General features: G+C 40.5%; 2 protein-coding genes across 6 annotated transcripts in view; both read left to right on the forward strand.

Annotated features, from left to right (window-relative positions):
- Positions 1 to 693: 693 nt before the first annotated feature.
- Positions 694 to 21,957, forward strand: AMPD1 (adenosine monophosphate deaminase 1). 2 transcript variants are annotated; one of them, XM_036923369.2, is made up of 16 exons: positions 736 to 828; positions 3,411 to 3,653; positions 5,269 to 5,455; positions 6,657 to 6,822; positions 11,976 to 12,141; positions 14,523 to 14,742; positions 15,134 to 15,263; positions 16,306 to 16,500; positions 16,791 to 16,922; positions 17,291 to 17,454; positions 18,796 to 18,922; positions 19,102 to 19,265; positions 20,189 to 20,309; positions 20,971 to 21,144; positions 21,325 to 21,435; positions 21,782 to 21,957. In XM_036923369.2, exons 2-16 carry the CDS (start codon positions 3,533 to 3,535, stop codon positions 21,938 to 21,940), a joined length of 2,337 nt encoding a protein of 778 aa, XP_036779264.2. In that variant the 5' UTR covers positions 736 to 828; positions 3,411 to 3,532; the 3' UTR covers positions 21,941 to 21,957. The 2 variants fall into 2 exon arrangements, with proteins under 2 accessions (XP_036779267.2, XP_036779264.2); XM_036923372.2 differs by lacking the exon at positions 3,411 to 3,653 and having other exon boundaries at positions 694 to 828.
- Positions 21,958 to 24,920: 2,963 nt separating this feature from the next.
- The window catches only part of DENND2C (DENN domain containing 2C), a 97,635-nt gene continuing 97,147 nt past the window's right edge, over positions 24,921 to 25,408 (forward strand). For 2 of the 4 annotated variants that reach the window (XM_036923376.2, XM_057500514.1), the window contains exon 1: positions 25,051 to 25,402. The gene's annotated coding sequence lies outside the window, so the exon portion shown is untranslated. The other 2 variants (XM_036923375.2, XR_008997081.1) reach the window with 2 other exon arrangements.

Below are 25,408 nucleotides of genomic sequence, written 5' to 3' on the forward strand. Positions count from 1 at the left end.
TGAGATTTTGGCCCAGAGAGTTTTAGCTTTGCCATTTATAAGCAGAATGACTTTGGACAAAACACTTGACTTCTTAGAGCCCCAGTTTTCTCATTTGGAAAGCAGGGATAAAGGTAATACTTGCCTTACAGGATTGTAATTAGGATCAAATAGGTAATGTTTGGGAAGTGCTTTATATACTATAAAATGCTATACAAAAGAAAGATATCATTCTTTTATAACAATACATAGAGTAGGGTTAACTGAGCACTCTAGGTGGCAGTTGTGTTTCAGTAAGATTTGAAGTAAATTACTTAATTCATTAAATTCTGTCAGGTGTATTTTTGCTAAATTAAGGATATTTCCAATGAGTGTGTGTGTGTGTGCGTTTTGAGAGTTTGATGAGTATACCAGTATATTCACCAACCACAGACTTCCCCGAATCCTGGAAGACTTCATTATATTTCACTAGGGTGAAAAATAATCAGCAGTGGTCAAGTCATACAAGAAAACCACATGAGGAGAACCGAGCCCACAGGAAGACTGAGGAAGTATTGAAATGCAATTCCTGGTCTAGCACAGATCTTTTCTAAAATCCCAGAGCAAAGACTGAAGTCTTCACCTGTCTTTCACCGTCAATTGCCTAAAGCTATAAATAGGTCTAAAACTCATCTCTCTCCTTTTAGCAGAGAAGGGTCAGATTACAGGGGCAAAGCAGAATCATAAAATGATCATCCAGATATTTTATAGTGTCAGGCAGTCGCTCCCACAGTCTCCTCTCTTTGCCTTTCTCCTGTGCTATCCTAGACTCAAGGGTTCCAGCAGCAATGACTCTGTTGAAACATCCAGGTAGGTGGTGCAGAAGTGTTTTGGAGAGCTCAATTCTTTTCAATGCAACCATTCCTTTAACTATCATGCCAGCTTTGATAATCCTTTATTTAGGGCTCATATTTGCTTAATAATACATTTCAGGAAGAGGCAAGACAAAGTTTTTAAGGATTTTTTGGTTTTTTAATTTTGGGAGGGATGTAATTTCTAAAACCATACCACATGGTAGCATCTTTGGTCATCCTTGATGATCCCAGTAGAAAACTAGGTAAGGTATTTAATATCTACTTTCTGGTGGGAACAAAACCTGGGCTGCCATAGTTCTAAGAGTCCTATGCAATGTCTCTAGCTAAGGTATCAGCTGAAAATCATGAACATAATGGGACTGTTCGCCCAATCAGTGTATTCTGAGGGTCACACTCCAGGTTTGTATCCAGAGTAATTTTAAAATAGTCTTTTACATTATAAAAACAGTATATGTTTCATGTGAAATAAAAAGAAATTGCACTGAAAATAAATAAACACTCAGTTGGAGAAACTGGGAAATTTAGGAAAGCAGTGATTAAAAAAACAACCACAGCCTCATCAGCCACAAATACCACTTTTAACATGTCAGTGCCTTTCTTTTCAATCCATTTTCTATGTATATTTAAAGAATTTTTAACACAGTTATGATTATATTATACATGTCATTTTATATCCTGCCTTTTAATTTATTTTTGCTTAACATTATAACATCATTTACCATGGTGTTCCAAACTCTTTCTAAACATCATTTTAAATGGCTGTATAATATTCTAATTTTCTTAATTCACCCCTTAGGCTCCTTACAGTATTTTGTAAGTATAATTATACTCTGACAATAATTTTCGCACCTAAAACTTTTTCTCTGTTAAGGATTATTTCAATAGGAGAGATTAGCAGAAATGGCTGATTGGTAGGTGTTACAAAATTGTTTACTAAATAAGCTCTTTTAATGTACCTGCTACCAGCATCATATGAGAGTTTCCATCCCTCTTGATCAGGTGTTTTTAAAATCACATTTTACAACCAGTACTTCCTTAAGAGTATAAACATAATCATAAAGAGACATATTAGAAAAGAAAAGAAGATGAGGAAATGTATAATGACCGAATTCCCAGGGTTTTCTCATAGCAGCAAATTGTAGCTAAATGAAAGAATTCCACCATACCCCTTCCTTGTACCAATCTACATATTTGTATTCCAAAGTACTGGTTAATAGCCACTGTGATTTCTGAAAGTTATTCATATATTTTATCTTGTTTTATTTTACTTCATACAGCTGAAGAAAAACGTGAGTATTTGAGGCTATTTCTGTTGCCATTTGCCAAAGTATCAATTAAAAAGTACTATTCCTTAATTTAGAAACATGGGTATCTTTCAGCAGTGTTTATTAACTAATGCCATTAAAAGCCAACCAAGATTAATAATCCCATAGATACCCCACTAGCATAGCAAATGAACTCATGGATTTTCTGGATTTAAAAAAATGCACTTTTTAATGAGAACCTCATGGGGCATCCATTTGATATTTTGAAATAAAATAATCTTCTGTAGACAGATTAGCCAAGGGCATCTATTGAGTCTTGCCTTAGTAAATAAGCATTCAACTGTAGTGCAAAAAATTTCAATGGTGAATTTTTGTGATCCAATAGAGTAAAATCCCATTTTAGAGAAAACTGTAACTTTAAATGTCTGCTCCCCTCTATCTCAAATTAGATTTGTCCTTTAGCTGACTGACAATAGGTCTGCCACTGAGTTCCTCTATGAGTTGAGATGTGGCAAATGACCACAGTAATAAAGCACTGCTGAGAAATAAGCATGTGCTGCTGGATCTGCTGGGCGAAGAGCAAGCATAATACTCCTTTTCTCAAGAGTCTTGCACTTCCCCTGTTAATAATAGTAATCCCCAACTTCTTGATAGTACTGTGTAATTTTTAAAGTATTTCTTGTTTAATATTTGTAACAAGTCTCTGAAGGTGACATTATATTATGAACACTCCCATGTTAGGACGAACACAGGCTCCCTGTGATTATGTGGTTTGCCCAGGGCCACCCAGCTGCCATAGACACCGTCTCACCCGTAGCTCAGTGTTCTTTCTGCTTCATCATTCTAGTTCTTGTTCCTGTCCTCTACCTAAATGTACATTTCCTATCCTGAAGACAGTTCCACTCAGATGCTATTTTCTTAAACATAAAATGCTCCAAAAAGAACTCAGCAATGATCTATATGAAACGAAGCGAGTCATCTCTTCTTCACTCCATGAATTCAGGTTGTCACCAATTATCTAGTCATCTTTCCAAGTACCAGCATCACTCTTTTCTCCCCATAAATATTGCCACAGTCTGAAGTATTTTTGAAAGTCACAGCTCTGTTATGAGGAGAAATAGTTTGGCTGTGGTTTCATGAATTCAAAACAGTTGGTTGATGCAGTAGAAGGAAATATCAACCCTATAATTTTTGGTCCCCATATACATTACTTCTTGAGAGTAGAGTTCAACTGCCTATAGCGGCTTAGGGAGATGCAACCTCAGTAAAAACAATAATGTTTTAAAAATATGAAATAAATGGTTATGTGCAGGTCTAGATGATGAATGCTTGCTCTGGAAGAGCCAGATCTCAAGCAAGCAGGATTTGATTTCGGGGCATGCATTTGCACAGCGTCCTTACTGAAGCCTCCAGCAGCATCACCCCAGCCCCAGCATGAGAAGCCAGCTGCACCCTCACCCTCATCCTCATCACCTTAACCAGCCCGTTTCCATTTGCCCTTCCTGGTGCGTGAAGCCTCTTCCACTTCTGCTTGCTATTCATCCTGGAGGTGCAGGTGCTTGCTTGTGGTTCCCGGGGAGGAATGACACTATTTCTGGGGATCAGCTGGCAGGGGGGTGGGGAGGCATTCCCAGGCCTTGCACGTATCTATTTAGTATTCCATTTGTTCACGGTGGATCACAGTGCTTGTCAAAAAACTACTCCATAGCATCCAAAGATGCCTTTCAGTTTCAGAAATTGCTTGCATCTAATGAGACCAATAGATGCATGAAGTTCAACTGGCACAGTGGGTTTCTGTGTTACTCTGCTGTGACAAGCCAGATTTTGAAAACTGGCTGGCTGACTACTAGTGTTGGTGAAATTCCAAACCAATTACTATCATTTCCAATGCTGTACTAAGTCATATCATTTATCATTTCCTTACAAGCCCAAATACCAAGTATCTATCTGACCAATGCTACCAAATTACATCATTCAGTTTAATCTGGTGCTTTATTTTCCTTAAAATATTTCCAGGTACATTATCTCAATTGACGTCACAGCAACCTTATGAGTGAGGTTTAGTAGGTATTATTATTCCCACTTTGCAGACTAGGAAACAAAAACAGAAGGATGAAGGAATTGGTAAATGCAGAACAGGGGCTTGGGCACATTACACTTACTTAATGTGTTTCAGTAGAATTGAAAATGTGGCATTTTGGAGACCTGTTTTGACATCGATGGGGCAGAAGTGGGGGGAATCTTTCTCTATATATACAGTTTGCTCTGTCATCATGTGAAGAATGTTTCTTTCACTATTGCTCCAAACAGCTAGATGTGTGCCATTCTCATTATTTGCTATCTGCTCTTTTCTGGAAATACCAATAGACTTTTCAAAGCATTAGAGGTAATGACTATTCAGATGGAAACAATTGAGTATCTGGAAGAACGCAGTGGAACTTAACAGAAAAGCACACACTTGATGGCCATCACCACCCTATATGATGAAACTGGTTCTCTTATATCCAGAGTCTTGGGCCTATTCACTGCCAAGCTAAAGGTCACCCTTGCACCCATTTTAAGAATGGGAAAATTAAGGCAGGTGAAAGTAAAACTGGCTTTCTAAGGGTCACTCGTTATGGAAGTCCACATGTCTATAAGCAGCAAGACTCCCACACTATGTAATCAATTTTATGTCCCCTTTTCCCACACACCAGCGTATCACCAAGTTGTCAGGATTTGAAAAAAAAATAAAACCCCAGGGTTGTGTGAGAGAAGCACAGTATCTCTCCCATGAGGAAGAAAGGCCCAAAGTACACCTCTGTTTCTTAGAACTACTTAGATCACTGGTTCTCTTTAGGAAGAAAAACTCCACCAACCTAATGGGGAGGATTATTCTGCATGGTTACCATGAAGTCAAAGTCAGCCCTGCCAGAAGCAGGTGACTGATCTTGGCATCAGTCCTGCAAGAGCCCTGTCACACTTTAAGGCCCTCCTGACATACACTGTAAGAATCTGATCTGTGTTTCTGGGAACCATTTCCACACTAGCCACACAGAAACCTGCCAAGGAGAGAGAGCAGGGGAGCCATGCACCCAGGACAGTCCTTAACACTGTGCCTTACACATGGCAGAAACTCAGATGTCTTCTGAGAAAGGGCTCCCACATTAACACATGAAACCCTCTTTTAGAAATTGATGATGCAATGCGTAGCTTTGCTGAAAAAGTGTTTGCCTCTGAAGTCAAAGATGAAGGAGGCCGTCATGAGATTTCCCCCTTTGATGTGGATGAGATCTGTCCAATTTCTCATCATGAGATGCAAGCACACATGTTCTACCTGGAGACTCTGCCCACCTCCACAGAAAGCAGAAGCAGGAGGTAAGTGGTGTAATGGGAGTGCTCAGTACCCTGGGACACAAGGAAGGGGATATGTCAGGGCAGATGGCTCAGTGTGTCTGAATGATGGTTCAGCTCAGAGGAAGAACTCTGCCAGGGTTAACAATTCTTCCCCCCCTACACCCCCACCTCTTCACACTGTATGGCCTAGGGTAAGGTAACAATGACTACAAAGAGAATGGCAGATCTGCAGTGCTCATCCACATCTCCCTGTAGTTGAAGCCGCCCTGTCCACCCAAGCAAGAGGCCATGTGCTACTTACTGTTGTTTAAACCAAAGTGGGCTGATGGCTGTAGGGCACTCACTCAATGCGTGCACGATGGGCATAGAAACTGGAGCTCAAGTCTCATCTTCAGACTCTGTCCTTGGCCAGCTTTCGAGTTGTGCTATGTGATATGAATCCTGCCGTCGAGCCATGTGAGCTCTTCAAGGCCTGAGGAATGCAGCCCTCCATTTCACATCCTGCCCATGCTACACCTGCAAGGTATGATTACTGCTTCTCCTAAGCAGCCTTCATAGGTTCCTCTCCACGAGTCTGTTCATGTCCCTGTTTGAACTTCTCTAGTACCCACTCTCTGTTACAATTTCATCCTCAAACCTATGTTGAGCACCTATCTGGAACCCCCTCCTCAAAGGACTCCCCTCCCTCAACCAGGTTCATGGAAAAGATCATTCTACTGTCTTCCTCTTTGTTTTATGTCTTTAAAAGCAACAATCTACTTTCTTTGTCATCTCTCATAAGGCCTAACAGAAGGCTTGAGTCAAAGTGGAAACTCAATAAATACTTGGTGATTTGAGGAAGTAATAGTGATTAAGTTCCAGGCAGTGTGCTAGGCATTTTATGTGCACCAAATCTCATAGAAATTCTATAAGGTAGGAACTATGACACCCTTTTTTTCTGATGGGGAGACGGAAGTTCACAGAGTTTAAGGACTGTGCACAAACTGATAGCGCCTGTGCTTACTCAAGTGCCCAAACCACCTGTTCTGCTAGGAGTGGCCTGCTTGTGAAGAACATGTCATGCCGAAACCGTCCTGTGAGCTCCCTTCCCACACCTGGCCCACATTTTAATTTTCACTTTTTGTCCTCCAGATGGAATTATACAGTGAAACACCGGTCTATCACTATGAAACTCCCAGTGAAGACAAAGTTAAATCACTTTACTTTTTTATTTCAAACCCAGAAAAAAGCAGTTTGGTGGATGGAAGACTGTTAATTTGTCTGTTCCACAAAGTGAAACATCTCTCGCCAAACTGTCCCACGCTGATGAGTACATTTCTTCCTCTCCGACCTACCAGATGGTGCCTGATTTTCAGAGAGTGCAGATCACTGGTGATTATGCCTCTGGGGTGAGTTGCTCGTTGCCCGTCAAGGTAGCCACTTTGTGCCTGTTTCAGCTTCTTACCTTCCTCCCTTTCCTTTGGCAGATAAGGTCAGCCTGTCTGTCCCTTGTTATACTTCATGACTACACTCCAATACCAATAGTCTGTGACTTGTACTTCTGTTTTGCTTTTATCATCCCACGCAATTTCTCCTCCTTTATCTCATTTGCTTACACATGGAGAACATGCTGTAGAACGCGGTGTATGTATTACAGAAGACAGTGGACAGATTTTTCCAAAAGAACCAAGGAGAGCAGCAGGTGGTCTATGCCCCCAAGGTGTCATAGAACAGGAAAGGGAGCCTCAAGGAGGTATGGGGAGCTCTTGGGAAAAGATGGGTTCAGGACAGACCTACAATAGAGAGAAGGGCTGCAGCTAGCATAAACCAATCAGAGAATAGAGAGCAGGAGAGAGAGAGGGAGAAGAGAAAAGAATAGTGGTGAGACAAGAGGAAGAAGGAAGATGAGGGAGAGGACAAAACCTCACGGGGCTATTGTTTTCTGACCACATCCTCTCTCAAATTTCGTTGCAGATGCTTACACAGTAGTCACTGCTTGGAACAGATTCCAGGATGCCACAGGGATAGTAAACTCATGTCACAAACAACTTGACCTGCTTGTCCTATCTGAAACAGTTGGTCAATTAATAAATCTCTGCCACAGGGACTTGTGGAATCAGTATCATATTGGAGAAACTGCTATTTATCTTTCAGTCTATGCTCCAAATACAGTTTTAAATTACAGTCCTAAACCCCCTTCTCATGTAACTGACCCACTTAGGATCAGTTCTAAGATATTTCAAGGTGACAGAGCAATGCAATTAATGCTATTCTCCTTTATTCATTTCCTGTACGATAACATGGGCGCTCTGCAAATGCCAGCACTTGTAAATGCTAAATAACTGGAATGAAATGTTAATAGTGTGATATGGAAAACAAAGTTTGAAGAGCTCCAGAGTTCAGAAAAACATAAAAATTAGGAGACATACTGGATACCTATGTGTTTGGTAGAAATAAAAACAAAAAGAAAGAAAATGAGAGGAAGGGTGAGGCTCACAAAAGTCAAAATGGCTGTTTCTCCTGTGAAAGCTGAAGGGCACCTGAAACCTTGCTTTGGAGTCTTGGAAGAACCAAATATGTTGCTATACCTGTTGGTTTAAAGTGGCTGAGCTACTGAGCAACACTCCACCTGGTCGTAGTCTGTACCTGATTCACTCATCGCCCTTGTAATTGAACAGAGAGGTAATAGGGAATCAGGACTAAGTTTCCGATACCTCTGATAAACAATTGATTAAATTTAATTAGTCTTTATTGAACACCCACGTTGTGCTGAGTACTGAGGACATGGAGGTAAATAAGACCCAGCTCTTGTCCTTGAGTTGCTGATCGACTGGTGACGCACTGGGTGGCAAAGGAACAAGATTGCCATTAGAAGTAGACCCCCAGACTTGGCACCGGTGCCAGACTCTGCTGGCTAAGATCAGTTGGTCTTTAAAAAGAGTTTAACTGACCAGGCTCAATATCTGGTCCCTCAAACCGTTGGGAATAAGTTTATATTGGTCCCAGGAAATATTTGGGCTCTAATGAGAATTCAATGATTTCAAGTTCTAACTGTTGGGGCATGCCAGGCCCAGCCAGGAGTAGTGGATGGGGCACAGGAAACAAACCAGTTTAGGAAATTTCCAGCAGTTCTAAGAAAATTTTACTCTAGAATCTATTTTTAGACATAGATAAAGCTCTCTTTATTTTTATTTTTTTTGTAGATAATTATTTTTTTATTGAAGGGTAGTTGACACATGGTATTACATTACATTAGTTTCAGGTGTACAACATAGTGATTCAACATTTATATACATGACAATTCTAGGTACCAGCTATCACCATACCAAGCTGTTAAAATATCTTGACTATATTCATTACATCCCGGTTACTTATTATTTTACCATTGGAAGTGTATACTTTTTGTTTTTTTTTGTGAGGGCATCTCTCATATTTATTGATCAAATGGTTGTTAACAACAATAAAATTCTGTATAGGGGAGTCAATGCTCAATGCACAATCATTAATCCACCCCAAGCCTAATTTTTGTCAGTCTCCAATCTTCTGAGGCATAACAAACAAGTTCTTACATGGAGAACAAATTCTTACATAGTGAATAAGTTCTTACATGGTGAACAGTACAAGGGCAGCCATCACAGAAACCTTCGGTTTTGCTCATGCATTATGAACTATAAACAGTCAGTTCAAATATGAATACTCATTTGATTTTTTTTTTTTTTAAATAATTATTTTTTATTGAAGGGTAGTTGATGCACAGTATTACATTACATTAGTTTCAAGTGTACAACACAGTGGTAGAACATTTATATACATAATTCTAGGTTCCAGCTATCACCCTACCAAGCTGTTACAATATCTTGACTATATTCCTTATGCTATACATTACATCCCGGTTACTTATTTATTTTACCATTGGAAGTCTGTCCTTTTTTTTTTTTTTTTTTTGTGAGGGCATCTCTCATATTTATTGATCAAATGGTTGTTAACGACAATAAAATTCTGTATAGGGGAGTCAATGCTCAGTGCACAATCATTAATCCACCCCAAGCCTAATTTTCGTCAGTCTCCAATCTTCTGAGGCATAACAAACAAGTTCTTACATGGGGAACAAATTCTTACATAATGAATAAGTTACATAGTGAACAGTACAAGGGCAGTCATCACAGAAACTTTCGGTTTTGCTCATGCATTATGAACTCTAAACAGTCAGTTCAAATATGAATACTCATTTGGTTTTTATACTTGATTTATATGTGGATACCACATTTCTCTCTTTATTATTATTATTTTTAATAAAATGCTGAAGTGGTAGGTAGATACAAGATAAAGGTAGAAAACATAGTTTAGTGTTGTAAGAGAGCAAATGTAGATGATCAGGTGTGTGCCTGTAGACTATGTGTTACTCCAAGCTAGACAAGGGCAATAAAACATCCACGTATGCAGAAGATTTCTCTCAGAACAGGGGGGGTGAGGTTCTAAGCCTCACCTCTGTTGATCCCCAATTTCTCACCTGATGGCCCCCCTGCGACTGTGCCTGTCTTAGGTTGTTCCTCCCTTGAGGAATCTTACCCGTCTCTGGCTAACCAGTCATCTTCCGGGGCCATACAGGGAAATGTGAAGTTGGTAAGTGAGAGGGAAGCCTTATTGTTTGAAAAGGTTAGCTTTTTACTTCTTTGCATATTTATGCCCTGTGACTTCTATGCCCAGCATTTGTCTTGAGGTGTCTTTACCACTTGGAAGAATTATGATACTCGGTAAATTTGATATGAGGCACGAATTCTATTTAAGGGTTGTAATTAGGAAGGAAGAAGAAAAGCTATAGAAGTAACAGGCGGAAGAAAACATGGGAAGATTGATTATTTCTTTGACATATCTTCTTGTAGAGTAACTTCAGCATGTATAGGTTTTAAGCTACTACTTAAATTGTGCACACACATTAACATAATAGGAGTATAGTTACATAACCAAAGCATATCTGTAATTACCAGCCATCTCCAGTGAAACCAAGAAAACCAGTTAGGCACCTTAGGCATTTGTGAAAACTTATCTATGATATGGTGGATACTGTCCAACTGAACTTGAACAGTCTGAGAGAAATCAGACAAATTAAAACAACCCATTCCTGGGGAATGTTCACATCCCTTATGTTCTTTTAACAGTAAATAGTCTGTAGTTGTAAGATTTTGGAGTGCTACAATTTGCACTTCTCCTAATTCTTGATTGAGTTCCAACAGTATAGATCCAGTCAAATTTGTTGTTTTACTGTACGCACAGGCCCACTTAGATATCTCCTTCCTCATTCCCATGGCAAGTCCAGGAACTGGTGGGATGAGTGCATCTACAGCTGTAGCAGTGCGTGGATCTTTGTTGGGGTTTTTTGATGATCATCTTCTGGCATGAGTCTTCCAGAGAGTGCTGATGTTGGAAGTTCTTTTTCATATTGTATCTTAGTTCATTTTCGGGGTAGCCCAATTAGGCTTTGATCCTCTGTAGAAACACAAACAGACCCTTTGCCTACACTTTTATATGCCCTTTATACTCTTGTGTAGAACTCATTGGAGGTTACCACACAGGAACTGCCCTTTTTTTTTTTTTGATAGCACTAATCTACACTTACATGACGAATATTATGTTTACTAGGCTCTCCCCTATACCAGGTCCCCCCTATAAACCCCTTTACAGTCACTGTCCATCAGCATAGCAAAATGTTTTAGAATCCCTACTTGCCTTCTCTGTGTTGTACAGCCCTCCCTTTTCTCCTACCCCCCCATGCATGCTAATCTTAATACCCCCCTTCTTCTCCCCCCCTTATCCCTCCCTACCCACCCATCCTCCCCAGTCCCTTTCCCTTTGGTACCTGTTAGTCCATTCTTGAGTTCTGTGATTCTGCTGCTGTTTTGTTCCTTCAGTTTTTCCTTTGTTCTTATATTCCACAGATAAGTGAAATCATTTGGTATTTCTCTTTCTCCGCTTGGCTGTTTCACTGAAAGCTCTCTTTAAAACCATGCAAACAACTCCTCACAGGATGATGTTCTGATCCATCTATAGTTGCAGAAGGCAGTGCATGCATGGCATGGTGTGAGGGATGTGTGACACCTTATTCATCCCAAAATATTTCCCTCAGTGCCCAGCAAGTGGTTTGAATTCTCAAATTAGGGTCACATTGCCTTTCAGTTGAGATACAATCTTCAGAAGCCCATACTTAAAATGTCCATATGTTACCTAGAAGGAAGGAAGGATTTTCCATGTTAGAATAGGTTATCTTAATCATATTTGCTAGATAATAACTGCTATCTAGCAAAAACAAAAAGCAACACGGAACTCTAAGGAAAGACTCATAGAACAGGTGAGTTTTAATAGAACTGTAACAATGAGAGAAACTTTAGGACCTGCTCCTGGAGGGAGACCTGGGCCCAAATCTAGTAGAAAGCAAATGTAGGGGCAGAAGAGGCTCAGCCAGGGCTGTAACACCCAGGAAAGCAGGGAGGTACCAGAGACAGGTTTTACCCACTTCTTGGATTTTCACAGGAGCAGCTCTGATACTCTGAAATCTTCTTGGCAGGTTACGGTTGAAGATTTTGAAGTGGCTTGCAAAGGTCTGTATCGGGCATTGTGTATACGGGAGAAATACATGCAGAAGTCGTTTCAGAGGTTCCCTAAAACCCCTTCCAAGTACTTGCGGAACATTGAGGGTGAGGCTTGGGTAGCAAATGAGAGCTTCTATCCAGGCAAGTAATCTGCTAATACAATGTATGAGATATATCTTTATGTTTAACTACTCAATATTTAAGACGCCCCTAGGTTATAAATCTTCCACTCTAAAATTGTCAGTCATCTTTGGCTCCATTCTCCCTCCTGCTACGTGTCTGATCACTTGATTACATCTGTACAATATCTCTCTAAACCTCCTCTCTTTGCCATTCCCCAAACATTAATTTAGGTCCATATTTCTCCTTGTCCAGATTATCACAACAGCTTCCTAACTACCCTGCTAAATTTTAATCTCACTCCCTTTTTGAGTGAGGATTCTAATTATCACTTTGTTGCCCAAAATCTGTTTTAATAAAACAGGTCTGAACATATCCTTCTCCTGGCAAAAATCTTTAACTGCTCCTCATTTCCTATAAAATTAAGTCCAGTCTTCAGGGTGGTGCTCAAGGCCTACAACCATCTGGCCTCCTAAATATATTTTATTTATCTATTTCTTCTTGGACTTGCACACTCAACCTATTTATAAGCTTACCTCGTCTACCTTTGAACTCTTTGTTCTGATTGGAAGTATTTCCTGTTCTCCATTTGGTCTAGCACTTTCCCCTGTGCTTTTGCCATGCTGTTCCCTGTGCCTGCCCTGCCCTTCGCTTCAATTTTTCACTATATGTCCAAATATTCAGATCCAACGTCATCCTTCAAGGTACAGCCCAAATGCTATGATTTCCTTTTTTCCACTGATCTCTGAATGAAAGTAAACTACATGTTTTGACTTTCCACAGCACTTTACATATCTCACTCTTTTCTTTCTGCCTTGTATGAAGTTAAGTCCATATTTAAAAATAATCAGATTTTAATAATTTAACAGATTTCTATTTTTTAACTGTACTGTGATTTATATAGCCAATTCTTACTTTTAGGCACTTAGATTTCTGACTTTTAATTTGTTCCCAACAAAGCTACAGTAAACATCTTGATGTAAACATCTTTATGCAGTTGCTTTGTATCTTTAGGATTATACTTCTGGAATTGAAATTTCAGGGCAGGCAAGTATTAAAGCTTTTTGAACTTTCAAATTACTATGTTATTACAAATTTCCAGTTCTACAACTTCTTCTCTGTAATTCCTTTTAATATTAAAATCATATTAAACGTGTCAAGTTTGGTAACTCATAAAATCGGTTTATCTATCTGCTGTAATATTGACTTTTAGTATGGTTGTCTTGCCTTTGTTTCTCCTGGATTATACTTTATCTCTCCAGCATGTTTAAGTGAAAATATTCAGAAACAGGTATTTGACACAGCAGTATACTGTTTCACTTATCTTCTAGTTTTGAATAGAAAACATGCACACTTTTTCTTTCTACATTGTTTTTCTCGCTCTGGCTGGCTTAGTCATCACTTGCAAACAGGAGACTTCCCAATGCCTTGGGCATATGTTTGTTGAAAATAAAATCTTTAAGGGCTGTGGCGGAGTGGAATTTGTTCTTGGCTTCCTTAGGTTGAAATTGTTAGCAGTGGAAAGAGGGGGACATTTATCCACATAATCCCTTCTTAATTCCTTTAGCAGAAATTGTATTTGCTTTAAAAGGTGGGGAATATATTATAATAATTATAATAAGAAGTATTATACTTCTAATAAGAATTTATTTTTTATTTCTGCTTATCTTAAAAAACCACTCCAGGCAGTAGGCTACTCTTTATGATAATATAAGGGTGGATACATGTCATTATACATTTGTCAAAATCCAAAGAATGTCCAGCAACACCAAGAGTGAACCCTGAGGTAAATTCTGAACTTCGAGCAATAATGTGTCCATGTAGGTTCATCAATTGTAAGAAATGGAGCACTCTGGTGGGAGGTGTTAATAATGGAGGAGGCTGTGCACGTATGGGAGCTGGGGTATATGGGAAACCTCTGTGCTTGGTACTTCATTTTGTTGTGAACCTAAAACTGCTCTAAAAAATAAAGTCTATTAAGAAATAACCACTCTAAATTAAGACTAATAGAGAAGATTGGTTTAAATAAGGAAAAAATTTAAATTCTACTTCTTAACTGTAGTTTTATTTTTGTTTCCATGCAATTATCTCATATGCTAATAAAATGCTCTGAACAGGAAGTCTTTGATAAACAACTTTAGTAAGTAAATAAATTATTTGTACGTAGTATATCAATTATGTGAACAGTACTTCGAAAGAACTTGAAATCATTCTTACCCTAGATGAAATATTATGGTTATTTATACTACTAATTTAGTCACCTTTGAAAAATAATATAAAAATAAACTCGCTCTGGATGGAATTCCAAACAAATGAGATCTTACTGTATTCCATATTTTGAATATTGTTATGTGGTCATCCTACTGTACATTGATATGTTACTCTGTGTTTTATTGAAAAAGTCTTTACGCCTCCTACAAAAAGTGGAGAAGACCCCTTTCAAACAAATGATCTCCCGGAAAACCTGGGTTATCACCTCAAAATGAAGGATGGTGTCGTTTATGTCTATCCTAATGAAGCAGCGGCCAGCAAGGATGAGCCTAAGCCACTTCCTTACCCAAATCTCGACACCTTCTTAGATGATATGAACTTTTTACTTGCTTTAATTGCCCAAGGACCTGTGTAAGTGTTTAATGAGACCCAAACGACTACTATGACTACTTCTGATAGAATAAATATTGATTAATTGCCCAAAGTCACACAGCGGGCTGAACCAGGATTCAAGCCCCAGTCAGCCAACTCCAAAGCCACAGCCCTTAACCTGAGCAGTGCTGTCTGCCCTGATTTTTAATGCCTTTCCCAATCCTCTCTCACTATATGTCCAACTTGGATGGACAGATTACACGCTTGCAAGCCCAATACTTTTCAAGCGAGATTAACAGCAGAGTCAAACAAACATTTGTGCCCCCAACTGTTTCCTATGGGAGATAAGGACCCTGATGGTTTTGAAATTGTGGCTGTTTCCCTTGAACGTCTGGAAAGTTTTAGAATTATGTGATCTAAATTCTTTCAGTAAGACCTATACCCACCGGCGCCTGAAGTTCCTATCCTCCAAGTTCCAGGTCCATCAGATGCTCAATGAGATGGATGAGTTAAAGGAGCTGAAGAACAACCCCCACAGGGATTTTTACAACTGCCGGAAGGTAAACATTTTCACTGCTCAGAGGTCATTCCTGGGTAGAAACAGTAACCCAATTATTTCTTGAGTGGGACAAGATACTGTTTTTCTGATTGATGTAAGAGTTCTGCAGATTCAAGGGAATTTAGTGAAAGCAGATAGATTGTCTCTAGAAGGTTAAAGTAGCATTTCTACTGTTTTCCACATAGAAAGGTTTACCGCTTTCTTGCCATAAAAAATTACAATGATCATTAACAACAAAAATTAGAAAATAAATAAAACCTCAAAAAACGCTATTCTAGGAATTGGAAGATCCTTTCTAGTACTTTTTCTTCTACTTCCTGACTGTAAGACATTGGGGCAAATGATTAAATATTTCTGAGTTTCAATTTCCTCATTCATAAAATTGGGAAATGTATCTGCTCAATCTAGCTCACAAGAGGATCGTGAATATCAAATAAACTAATGATTGTAGAAAATTAACCAACTAGAAACCCTTCCAAGATGTGTCCTGACCACATAAGTGATTGCGAGGAAGTGGGAACAGGAAGTATTTGAGCAGAGATTCGGAACCAAATCCTGGCTCAGCTATCAGCATAACCTTGGGAAAAGTACTTAATATATCAAAACTTCAACTTATAGTATTGTAATTATAAAAATATCTAACACACAAATGCCATCACTGTGCCATAGCTTCATAATTTCAGTCCTTTCTCCCTTTGGGGCTGAAATCTTTGGTAGCTACTTCACTTCCAGCTGTGTCTCAGGGGTGGAGAATGGTCACCAAGAACTTTGTGTGGATCAAATGTAGGAAATACATTGAATGTACAGATATCCAAGAGAAGCAGGCATTATTATTCATCCAGCCTAATTTTTCACATTCTTGCATGGGCACAAAAAGGTGCTATGAGTTCTTTTTTGCTGGGCCACTTGCACCAGCTATCAGGCCACACCCCTATTACACCTTTCTCCCTCAACAATGGGATTTGTAGGCACCTAGAGCCTCTAATGGAGCAAAGGCTGACTAAGGCTGATTGTTGGCTTTCTTTCTCTGAATATACACACAGGTGGACACCCATATCCATGCAGCTGCTTGCATGAACCAGAAACATCTACTGCGCTTCATTAAGAAATCTTACCAAGTCGACGCTGACAGAGTGGTCTATAGCACCAAGGAGAAAAATCTGACCCTCAAGGAACTTTTTGCTAAGTTAAAAATGCATCCCTATGACTTGACTGTTGATTCTCTGGATGTTCATGCTGTAGGTTGGAAGGATAATGTCAGTTTCACTCTAATATTCAGAACCCACATGCCTTTCTCCTACAAACTCTCCCTTCTCAGACCCCTCTCAACCAGGCTGGCTTAACATGCTGACTGAAAGCACCCACAGACAACTTTGAGGTTCACTCACTGTCAGCTCTTGCAGATTCCATTCCAGGGAGCACAACGCCTTCCCTGTTCCCAGGCCCCTGTTCCTCATTCCCATCCCCTAGCTTTCTATGTCCAGGCAGCTCTGGTAAAGACACACTGTGCTCCTGTTTCCTGATTCAGGGACGCCAGACTTTCCAGCGTTTTGATAAGTTCAATGACAAATACAATCCTGTAGGAGCAAGTGAGCTACGAGACCTCTACCTGAAGACAGACAATTACATTAATGGGGAGTATTTTGCCACTATCATCAAGGTGAGGAGGAATCAACCAGTTCTAAGGTACCTGGCCCAGTTCTTTTCGGGGGGGCATTAGGGCAGAGAGGAGGAAAGGGGCATATGAAAAGCTGGATTTCTTTTGCAGGCCCTTGGATATCTTATTAGCCTTAGTCTGACTTTTTCACTCTTGAGACTCCATTATGTCCTATCAGTCTTTTATCCCCACTAGATTTCCCTTAACTCTCAGTTCCCTTAGGCCTTAGCCTTGATAGTTTTCCTCCAACTTCCTTTCATATTCCCTCTAGTCTTCTTAGAACCCATAGCCTCTTTCTCGACCCCACAGGTTTAGACCCTTGAGGGACTTATGGGAATTCCTGGCTTTGGACTCCTCTCTTGGCTTTGCAGGAGGTGGGAACAGACCTGGTGGATGCCAGGTACCAGCATGCTGAGCCCCGCCTGTCAATCTATGGCCGCAGTCCTGATGAGTGGAGCAAACTTTCCACCTGGTTCGTCCGCAACCGCATCCACTGCCCCAACATGACATGGATGATCCAGGTCCCCAGGATCTAGTATGTACCTGCCCATCAGAAACCCTAACACCTGCCCTCATCCTGCTGCCTCACTCCCTGCATAGAACAAAAAATATGCAGCCCTTCTGGACTGACATCAGCTTGGTTAAAGTGACGCTCAGTACCAGGTCCTGGGCACTTGGTTTCATCCACTATGGGTGACGCTCTCTTGACCATAGACAGGAGTTAGGAAGATCATTTCAGTTCAGTTCTTACCAGTAGCTTTTTTGTTTTGGTTCTTTAAAACATGGGACTCTATACCAATACAAAATAAAACTGATTGAGAGTGACTGAAATTTAGCTAGGGTAAGAACTACGTACATTTCGTTATACATTTTCTTTCTCCTGCCTCTCTGTGTCTGGTTCATTCTTTCCCATGCTCATCTGTACTGGGAGGTGGCTTTCTTGTATCAGAATTTCTACCACTGTCTGTCAGTTGCTCAAGTTCATAATCAATGAGTATTTTTCAATGGCATTCCCACCTGCTAATTACTCATTGCATTTAGAGGTATTGAGAGTCATAGATCTTTTATGTAACTTCAGTGTTTATCTATTTTCTGGCCACCTTCCTCCATTGTTCTGTGTACCCTGAGATAATGCAAGAGTTTTATACTGTCCCGTTAGCCAAAAAAGTAACCTTTTGACTGGGGTAGAACTTCCTGTGTAATATCACTAAGGCAGAGAAGCAGTAGAGTGTGGTGAAGAGGAGCATGAAGTCTGGACCTAGAAAAGCTGTGCTTGAATCCTGGTTCTCTCACTTAACTAGCTGTGTGACTGGGTGAGTTACATGACCGCCGTGTGCTTTGGTTTCATCATCTTTAAAATGGGGCCATAACAGTGCCAAATTTATTAAGTTGTTACAAGGATTAAATTAGCTAATATTTCTAGCCACTTAGAAGAGTGGATGGCATATATTCAGTACTATATAAGAGTGTGTTAGATTGCCCCTGGCGGTAGCATATCAGAGGTATTCTTGGTAATTATTTCATGCTCACCATCTTGTACACCACACACATATAAACCATTGAACCTTTTATGACACAGTTCCTATACTCCTTATTCTTCATCTGGACTTAACTGTGAAGGTTTCATTTCCTTACCATGAAGAGTTTGTAGAAGAGATGGGGGCATGTAGTTCAGCAAGTAATTTATTCCTCCTATACTCAACCCAAACTGAACCCCTCTTTTTGGATAACCAAGAAGAGTGTTCCAGAGTGGACTGAGGATGGACATGCCAGATTTTTTCCTGAATGTGACATTTAATCCTCTGGTTCTCTCATCCTGGGGCTCTCAGTCCTCAAAATCTTTTTCTTCCTAAATTCTCTTCATTCTTGCCTCCAGTGATGTGTTCCGATCTAAGAATTTCCTTCCACACTTTGGAAAGATGCTGGAGAATGTTTTCATGCCAGTGTTTGAGGCCACCATCAACCCTCAGGCTCACCCAGACCTCAGTGTCTTCCTCAAGCGTGTAAGCATGACTCTGGAGGCCTCCCTGTTGCTGCACATAAGCCAGCCTTCCTACCGAGTTGTGACTAATGCTTGTTTATCTCTGACTTTTGACCCTTGCCTTTGGGAATTGAAAGTTTGTCTGAAGGCTGGGACCCTGCAGTCAGACTGACCCATTGCCTGGCTCATTTTTCCTGACAGATTACTGGCTTCGACAGTGTGGATGATGAATCCAAACACAGTGGCCACATGTTCTCTTCCAAGAGCCCCAAGCCTCAGGAGTGGACAATGGGAAAGAATCCCTCTTACACTTACTATGCCTACTACATGTACGCAAATATCATGGTGCTCAACAGCCTGAGAAAGTAAGTAGGTGAAACTGTAGCTGGAAAGAAAATCTATTTTGACATACCTGTGTCCTCATACACCGGCACCATAGGTGGTCAAGGACCTGCACCGCATTGCTGGGATGCCTCTCATTGGCCCAAATCAGAAATTTCCTTTCCTTTCCTTTTTCATTAGTTTCCTTTACTCTACTTTTTCTTTATTTATTTAGAGACAGGAATGGACATTTTAGAGACTTCAGGAACTTTCATCGTGCTTTTTCTTTGGAAGTTTGGGAATTTACACTATTCACTATGCAGCTTATTATAAAACTCTGTGTATTTTACCTTTCTTGATATATCTGGGTAAGGAATAAATAGAGGAATATTATCATGGGGTTTTCTGGAAACATTTCCCTCCTAAAGTGTGAGGAGAAATGGTGATATTGGTAAATTTCCTGTTGAAGTGGGAGATGCTTCCATTCAGGTAATCAAATCTTGACTTTCCTCTGAATGTTCATATCCTTTACTGCCTCTGTTTTAAAAGTCTGTGTTTGGAAGTAATGACTCCATAGCATCTTCTTTTTTTTAAATTAAAGTATCATTGATATACAATCTTATGAAGGTTTCACATGAACAACATTGTGGTTTCAACATTCACCCATATTATAATTCTCCCCCTGTGAGGACTTGATAATATGGGTGAATGTTGAAACCACAATGTTGTTCATGTGAAACCTTCATAAGATTGTATATCAATGATACTTTAATAAAAAGTCTGTGTTCAGGAAGAATTATGATTATGAATCAAAATTGCCATTTTTGCTGAATCCTTTGGATGCCCTACTCCCTTTCTGAGTGTCAATTTTTTCGACCAGATTTTCTTGTAAATTACTCTATGCCCAGAATTGTTGCCAGGTCCTCGTCAGTCACCTGTGATTCCTACAGCAGCTTCATTTCCCTAGGGAACGAGGCATGAATACGTTTCTGTTCCGACCTCACTGTGGGGAAGCTGGCGCTCTCACCCACCTCATGACAGCATTCATGACAGCAGATAATATCTCTCATGGCCTGAATTTGAAAAAGGTGAGTTGGAGACTCTTTTCTTTATATTAACTCTTATTTGGAGCTAGAGAAATAAGATTTTTTCTTATCATTCTGTCATAAATCATTATCAACACTAGAATTAAACTGAAGTAGAGCAAAAAAGATTTCAAAATTATTCATGCAATTCCTTTTACCAAGGCCCAGGAAAGAAAAGGACTTGCTCAGTTTTGGTGGTAATTGGTGGCAGAGGTGAATTAATGCAGATCTCTTGACTTCCGTTTTAGAACTCCAACAAAGGATAATTCAGAAATGGTTTGGCTTACCTTTAACTAGTTTTTGCCAGATTTCTTCTTGTAACATGTTTTCAAATGCCTCTTGTGAGAAGCAGCACTTTCTTTCAGAGAAAAAAGTTTCCAGGTGAAGTCTTTTGCCTGAGACAGACCATCTAACTTAGGCAATTAAAACTCAAATAATTTGATTTGTCTCAATGCTTCTGAAAATTGATGCTCCCAAATAAATGGACGCTAAATAGTATTTACTTTAAAAAAAGTATTATTTCTCCTTACTCTGGGATTAAAATAACAGGTGATCATTTTGTTGATAGCTAAAAGTTGAGGTAAACCAACTTTGAGTTTTAATGTTTCTTGTTTGTATTCCTTTTGTCAATATCCTTAATACTGTTTTCACTTTTCCTTTCCAGAGTCCTGTGTTACAGTATTTGTTTTTTTTAGCCCAGATTCCCATCGCTATGTCACCATTAAGTAACAACAGCTTATTTCTAGAATATGCCAAAAATCCTTTTTTAGATTTCCTCCAGAAAGGGCTAATGATCTCACTGTCTACAGATGACCCGATGCAATTCCACTACACCAAGGTACACGTATAGAATCTTGAGCAATACAAGTATATTTTGCTGGACTATTGTTTCCCACCCAAAATTTTACAGTCAAATCAAGGTATTTCACTATTCTTTTTGTGCAGGATGCATGCTATTTCTTTTAATGCACTCTTTACTCTTTCTTTTTTGTGTGTGCATTTAAATAAATAATTCAAGGAGCCCCTAATGGAAGAGTATGCCATTGCTGCACAAGTCTTCAAGCTGAGTACCTGTGATATGTGTGAAGTGGCAAGAAACAGCATTCTGCAATGTGGAATTTCTCATGAGGTAGATCTGTCCTTGACTGGTTACCCTTTTGAGTACAGGGTCTGCTAAAAAAATTAGTTGGGGAAACATGTAAAAAAATTGTCCCACAAATCATATGCAATTACTATAGGCAAGGAATGGAAAGAATTAGTCTCTCTGGCCATGCCTCTGGACAAGGGAAATAAAATACAACTTGATTTCCCAGCAGACTGTGCACATGGAGGCCCTGGATGAATGTTTTTAATGGCTTAATTTTTTTCCTTTTGCCAATGCTTACTAAAGGAAGGAATCCTTGTGGAGAAGGTAATTATTGTCTATATCAGGGTAAAAAGACACAACAATCATTCTGCTTTCTTTTCTCTCATAGGAGAAAGCAAAGTTTCTGGGCAACAATTACCTTGAGGAAGGCCCCGTTGGAAATGATATCCGGAGGACAAATGTGGCCCAAATCCGCATGGCTTATCGTTATGAAACCTGGTGCTATGAACTTAATTTAATTGCTGAAGGCCTTAAATCAGGAGAATAAAATAAACCAAATGATAATATGGGTAAGGTTTTTATTTTATTTTTTTTTTTTTTATTTTTTTTTTTATTTATTATTTATTATTAATTTATTATTATTATAGCAAAGGAGCCTAGACTACTTCGCACATGTTCAGAACACTTAAATTAGCCTACATTTGGGCAAAATCGTCAAACACAAAGCATATTTTATAAAACTCATGTAATTTATTGAATATTATATTGAAAGTGAAAAACAGGATGATCATTTGTGTACAGAAAGGTCATGAGTGTATCAGTTCTTTACCCTTGTGATCCTGTGGCTAGCTGGGAGCTGTGGCTCACTACTGGTAACCAGCGTCACAAGGGAGGATTGTATCACATATTGTTAACACCAGAAAAGATCAAGATGCATAATCTAAAATATGGCTTCTACTGAGTGTGTATCACTTACACCCTTGTAAAGCTGAGAAATTGTAAGTTGAGGCATCATAAGTCAGGGGCCATCTGTGGTTACCAGATATTGAATCCCTACTACTAGCTATGGATTGTATAAGATATTGTTCCACTGACATTATTTCATTTAATTTGTTTTTGCAGCCTTAAAAAGTAGCTATTTAACTCCATTTTGGGGAATATAAGTAAACCAAGGTTAGTGGAGTTAATAATCTGCACAAGGTGAGGGGTAGCAATGGGGCTCTAGGTTTGTCTGCCTGTGGAGTCTCCATGATTTAGGCAAAAAAGCTGTTAAGACAGAGCAAAAAAAAATACAAACAAATGATTTGTTATTAGGAGAAAGCAAAGCTTTTGATTTATAGAATGAATCTTGTTCAAGGCACTTAGACCAGTGAAAAATTCTTTTGACCAGATACAACTGAAGACTGCCTTTCTTAGGAACAGGTATACCCCAACATAGAAAATCTGTGTTTATGAGTTATTATACTTAAGGAGAATTTATCTTCTGAAAGGATTCTTTGCTTTAAGGATATAATTGATAATAAAGTTAAAGTCAAATGTAGTGGTACATTTTAAATGATTTCACTAACCAAAATAACTTCTTAGAAACATGCCTGTTACTCAAGGTCAGGTGGAATTCCAGTTAGCCGGACTATACTTCCACACGTAACAACTGTGTTGCCATCTAGTGGTTGAGCTGATACTTCATTCAACTTCTTCAACTACTGATCAAACATCTGAAATATGGGTACTATTCTAGACAGCAAAGGTATAAAGAGTAAGATTTCATTGCTACTCTTTGGTTGTTCACAGTGTGCAGTTAAAGGAGGAATGGATACAAAGATGAAAAAGAGTATTTTGTGAAACATCTCAGGAAGTAATGTCTTTTCAAATGGAAAAAGAAAAACAAACTCCTGTGTGTTTCCACATTCTGTGCAAGTAGCCGTAAGCACAAGTGTGGTCCAGACAGCATGCTTGTACTAGCCCTAATGTAAGAATCCTCCCCTGGTTTCTGAAGTTGAAGTTCTGTTTGCTGAGTATTTGTAAGTTTCTGAGAGAATCTTGTTTTATTTTATCTTGGCTTCCTTGTCATCAAAATAATACAAATGACTAAATGATACATTCATTCTATTCTCACAGTTAAAAGGGCATTAACTACCATTATGTATATCTCCATCTTACCTACGAGGGGGCAGTAGAATACATACATGTTAATTCCTTCATTCATGCATAGAACATAGGTCAGATTTGGTTTCATATTTGGTAATTGAAATTCCATCTGCCTCATTTTGCAAATAAAATTTCCTGAATGCAAAATTTGAACTTCGAAATAAATTTGGATTTTGAAATAAATTTCTAGCCTAAAATTTCATTTTAGACAACTGTTTGGGAAGTTTTCTAAATATAAAAGGATTTTTGGGCAGGAGGGAAGGATAGTCCATAAAGATCACTGTTCAAAATTTACTACAAATGTATTCACAATTATTTCTTCACTGAGACATAATTTTAAAAGTGTCCTCATTGCTTTTTTTTTCCCCACAATTAAAGATAATTCCTGTTTCATTGTCCACAACACATGGTTTCACAACGGTTTGGAATATGCAGCTTTTATTGCTTTGGCTAATTTGGCCTATGACAGTCATCTGTGATGTGTAACCAAACACCTCTCTTTCCGGCAGTCTTCTATTTTGGTACCTCTATGTGAACAGATGAGGGAAGACTTGGTCAGCAGTCCCAAAGAGGCTCTGGCTGGGTGGGGTGGGGTGGAATGGGGCGGAGCGAAGAAGGGTGGGGTGATCAGCGAGTGCCTGGGAAACAGGCTCAACTCATCCTTGACTGCAGCCTTGGTGAAACTGGGCTTCTGCTCGCAGTAGGCACACTGCCATGCACATACCTTAGTATGAGCGTGTTGCAGGCGTAGTGCTCAGGCATGTGTGTCACCACAGGGCGTGGGGCCCACCTTCAGCACTGAGAGTATCAAAGGCACCCCTGCTCTGGGACTTCAAACCTTGGGTGTTCAGAGAGTTATTTGTATATGTTTACCTTTCAAGTTGGCACTGTACTGCAATTGCCTGAGAAATATTTGTTCCTTGAGCTCAGTCAGAGAAATGGTGCTGCTCTTTCCCTGGAGAGCCCAGGCCTAATGCGCACGGTGGCAGAAGACAAATCTGTGATTTCCTTGAGTGAGGTTTCATTTAGATTCCTTAATTAAAGTCGGCTTTATCTCCTGGGTAGCTATTGAGGGTCAACTTTCATGTAAAGTTCAGGTTTACCGCCGTGGGACCATCCGGCGACAGGCACGGCCGCGACGATAAAGCTTTGGCTAGAGGTCTCGGCTGGACGACACTGGCGCCGGTCACCTGCCTGCGCCGCCGCGGCCACCGGGGTGCTGGTACAGGTTCTGGCGCAGCGCGGACTCGAGTAGGGGCGGTTCCTCTCGCGGCTGTCCCCGGGAGGCGACGGGCGCCGAGCGTGACGGATGGGAACAGCAGCCAATAGGCACCCCGCCTTGGCGGGACGGGGCGGGGCCTTCAGCCGGGCCTGCGGGGGCGGGACGGAGCCAACCCCGAGTGGGAGACCGAGGAGACCCGGTGTCTCCGCGGAGAGGACGGGACCGTCGTAGCCCGGCCGCGGAGGCGGCGTCCAGACGTAGGGCAGGTATTAGCGGGGCGATCCGGGGCGGGGTCTGAGGCCGGGGCTTCGGCGCCTGGTGCAGTGGGCGTCACACGCCGGGCGGCGGGTGCGGGGCTACGGGCTGCCGGACGCGGTCTGCCGGTGGCCCGGAGCCGCTGGCGGGGCTGTCGGTCCCCCGCCCTGCAGTCTCGCCGCCTCCCCGGCGTCGGGGGACGCCCGACGGTCCCGCGGCGCCCCCTGTGGACCACTAGCTTGGGGAGACCCCTCGTTCGCCGCGGCGGCGGTGGCGGAGCCGGGCTGAGGGTGTCGGCGCCGCTCACTGACGGGGCTCCCGGCAGTCGTGGGGAACGGGGAGCCGGAGCCCCGAATCCAGCGGGAAACGCGGGCTTTGGCCAGGGTGAGC

Source organism: Manis pentadactyla, chromosome 4, assembly GCF_030020395.1.
Source record: "Manis pentadactyla isolate mManPen7 chromosome 4, mManPen7.hap1, whole genome shotgun sequence".
Lineage (NCBI taxonomy): Eukaryota > Metazoa > Chordata > Mammalia > Pholidota > Manidae > Manis > Manis pentadactyla.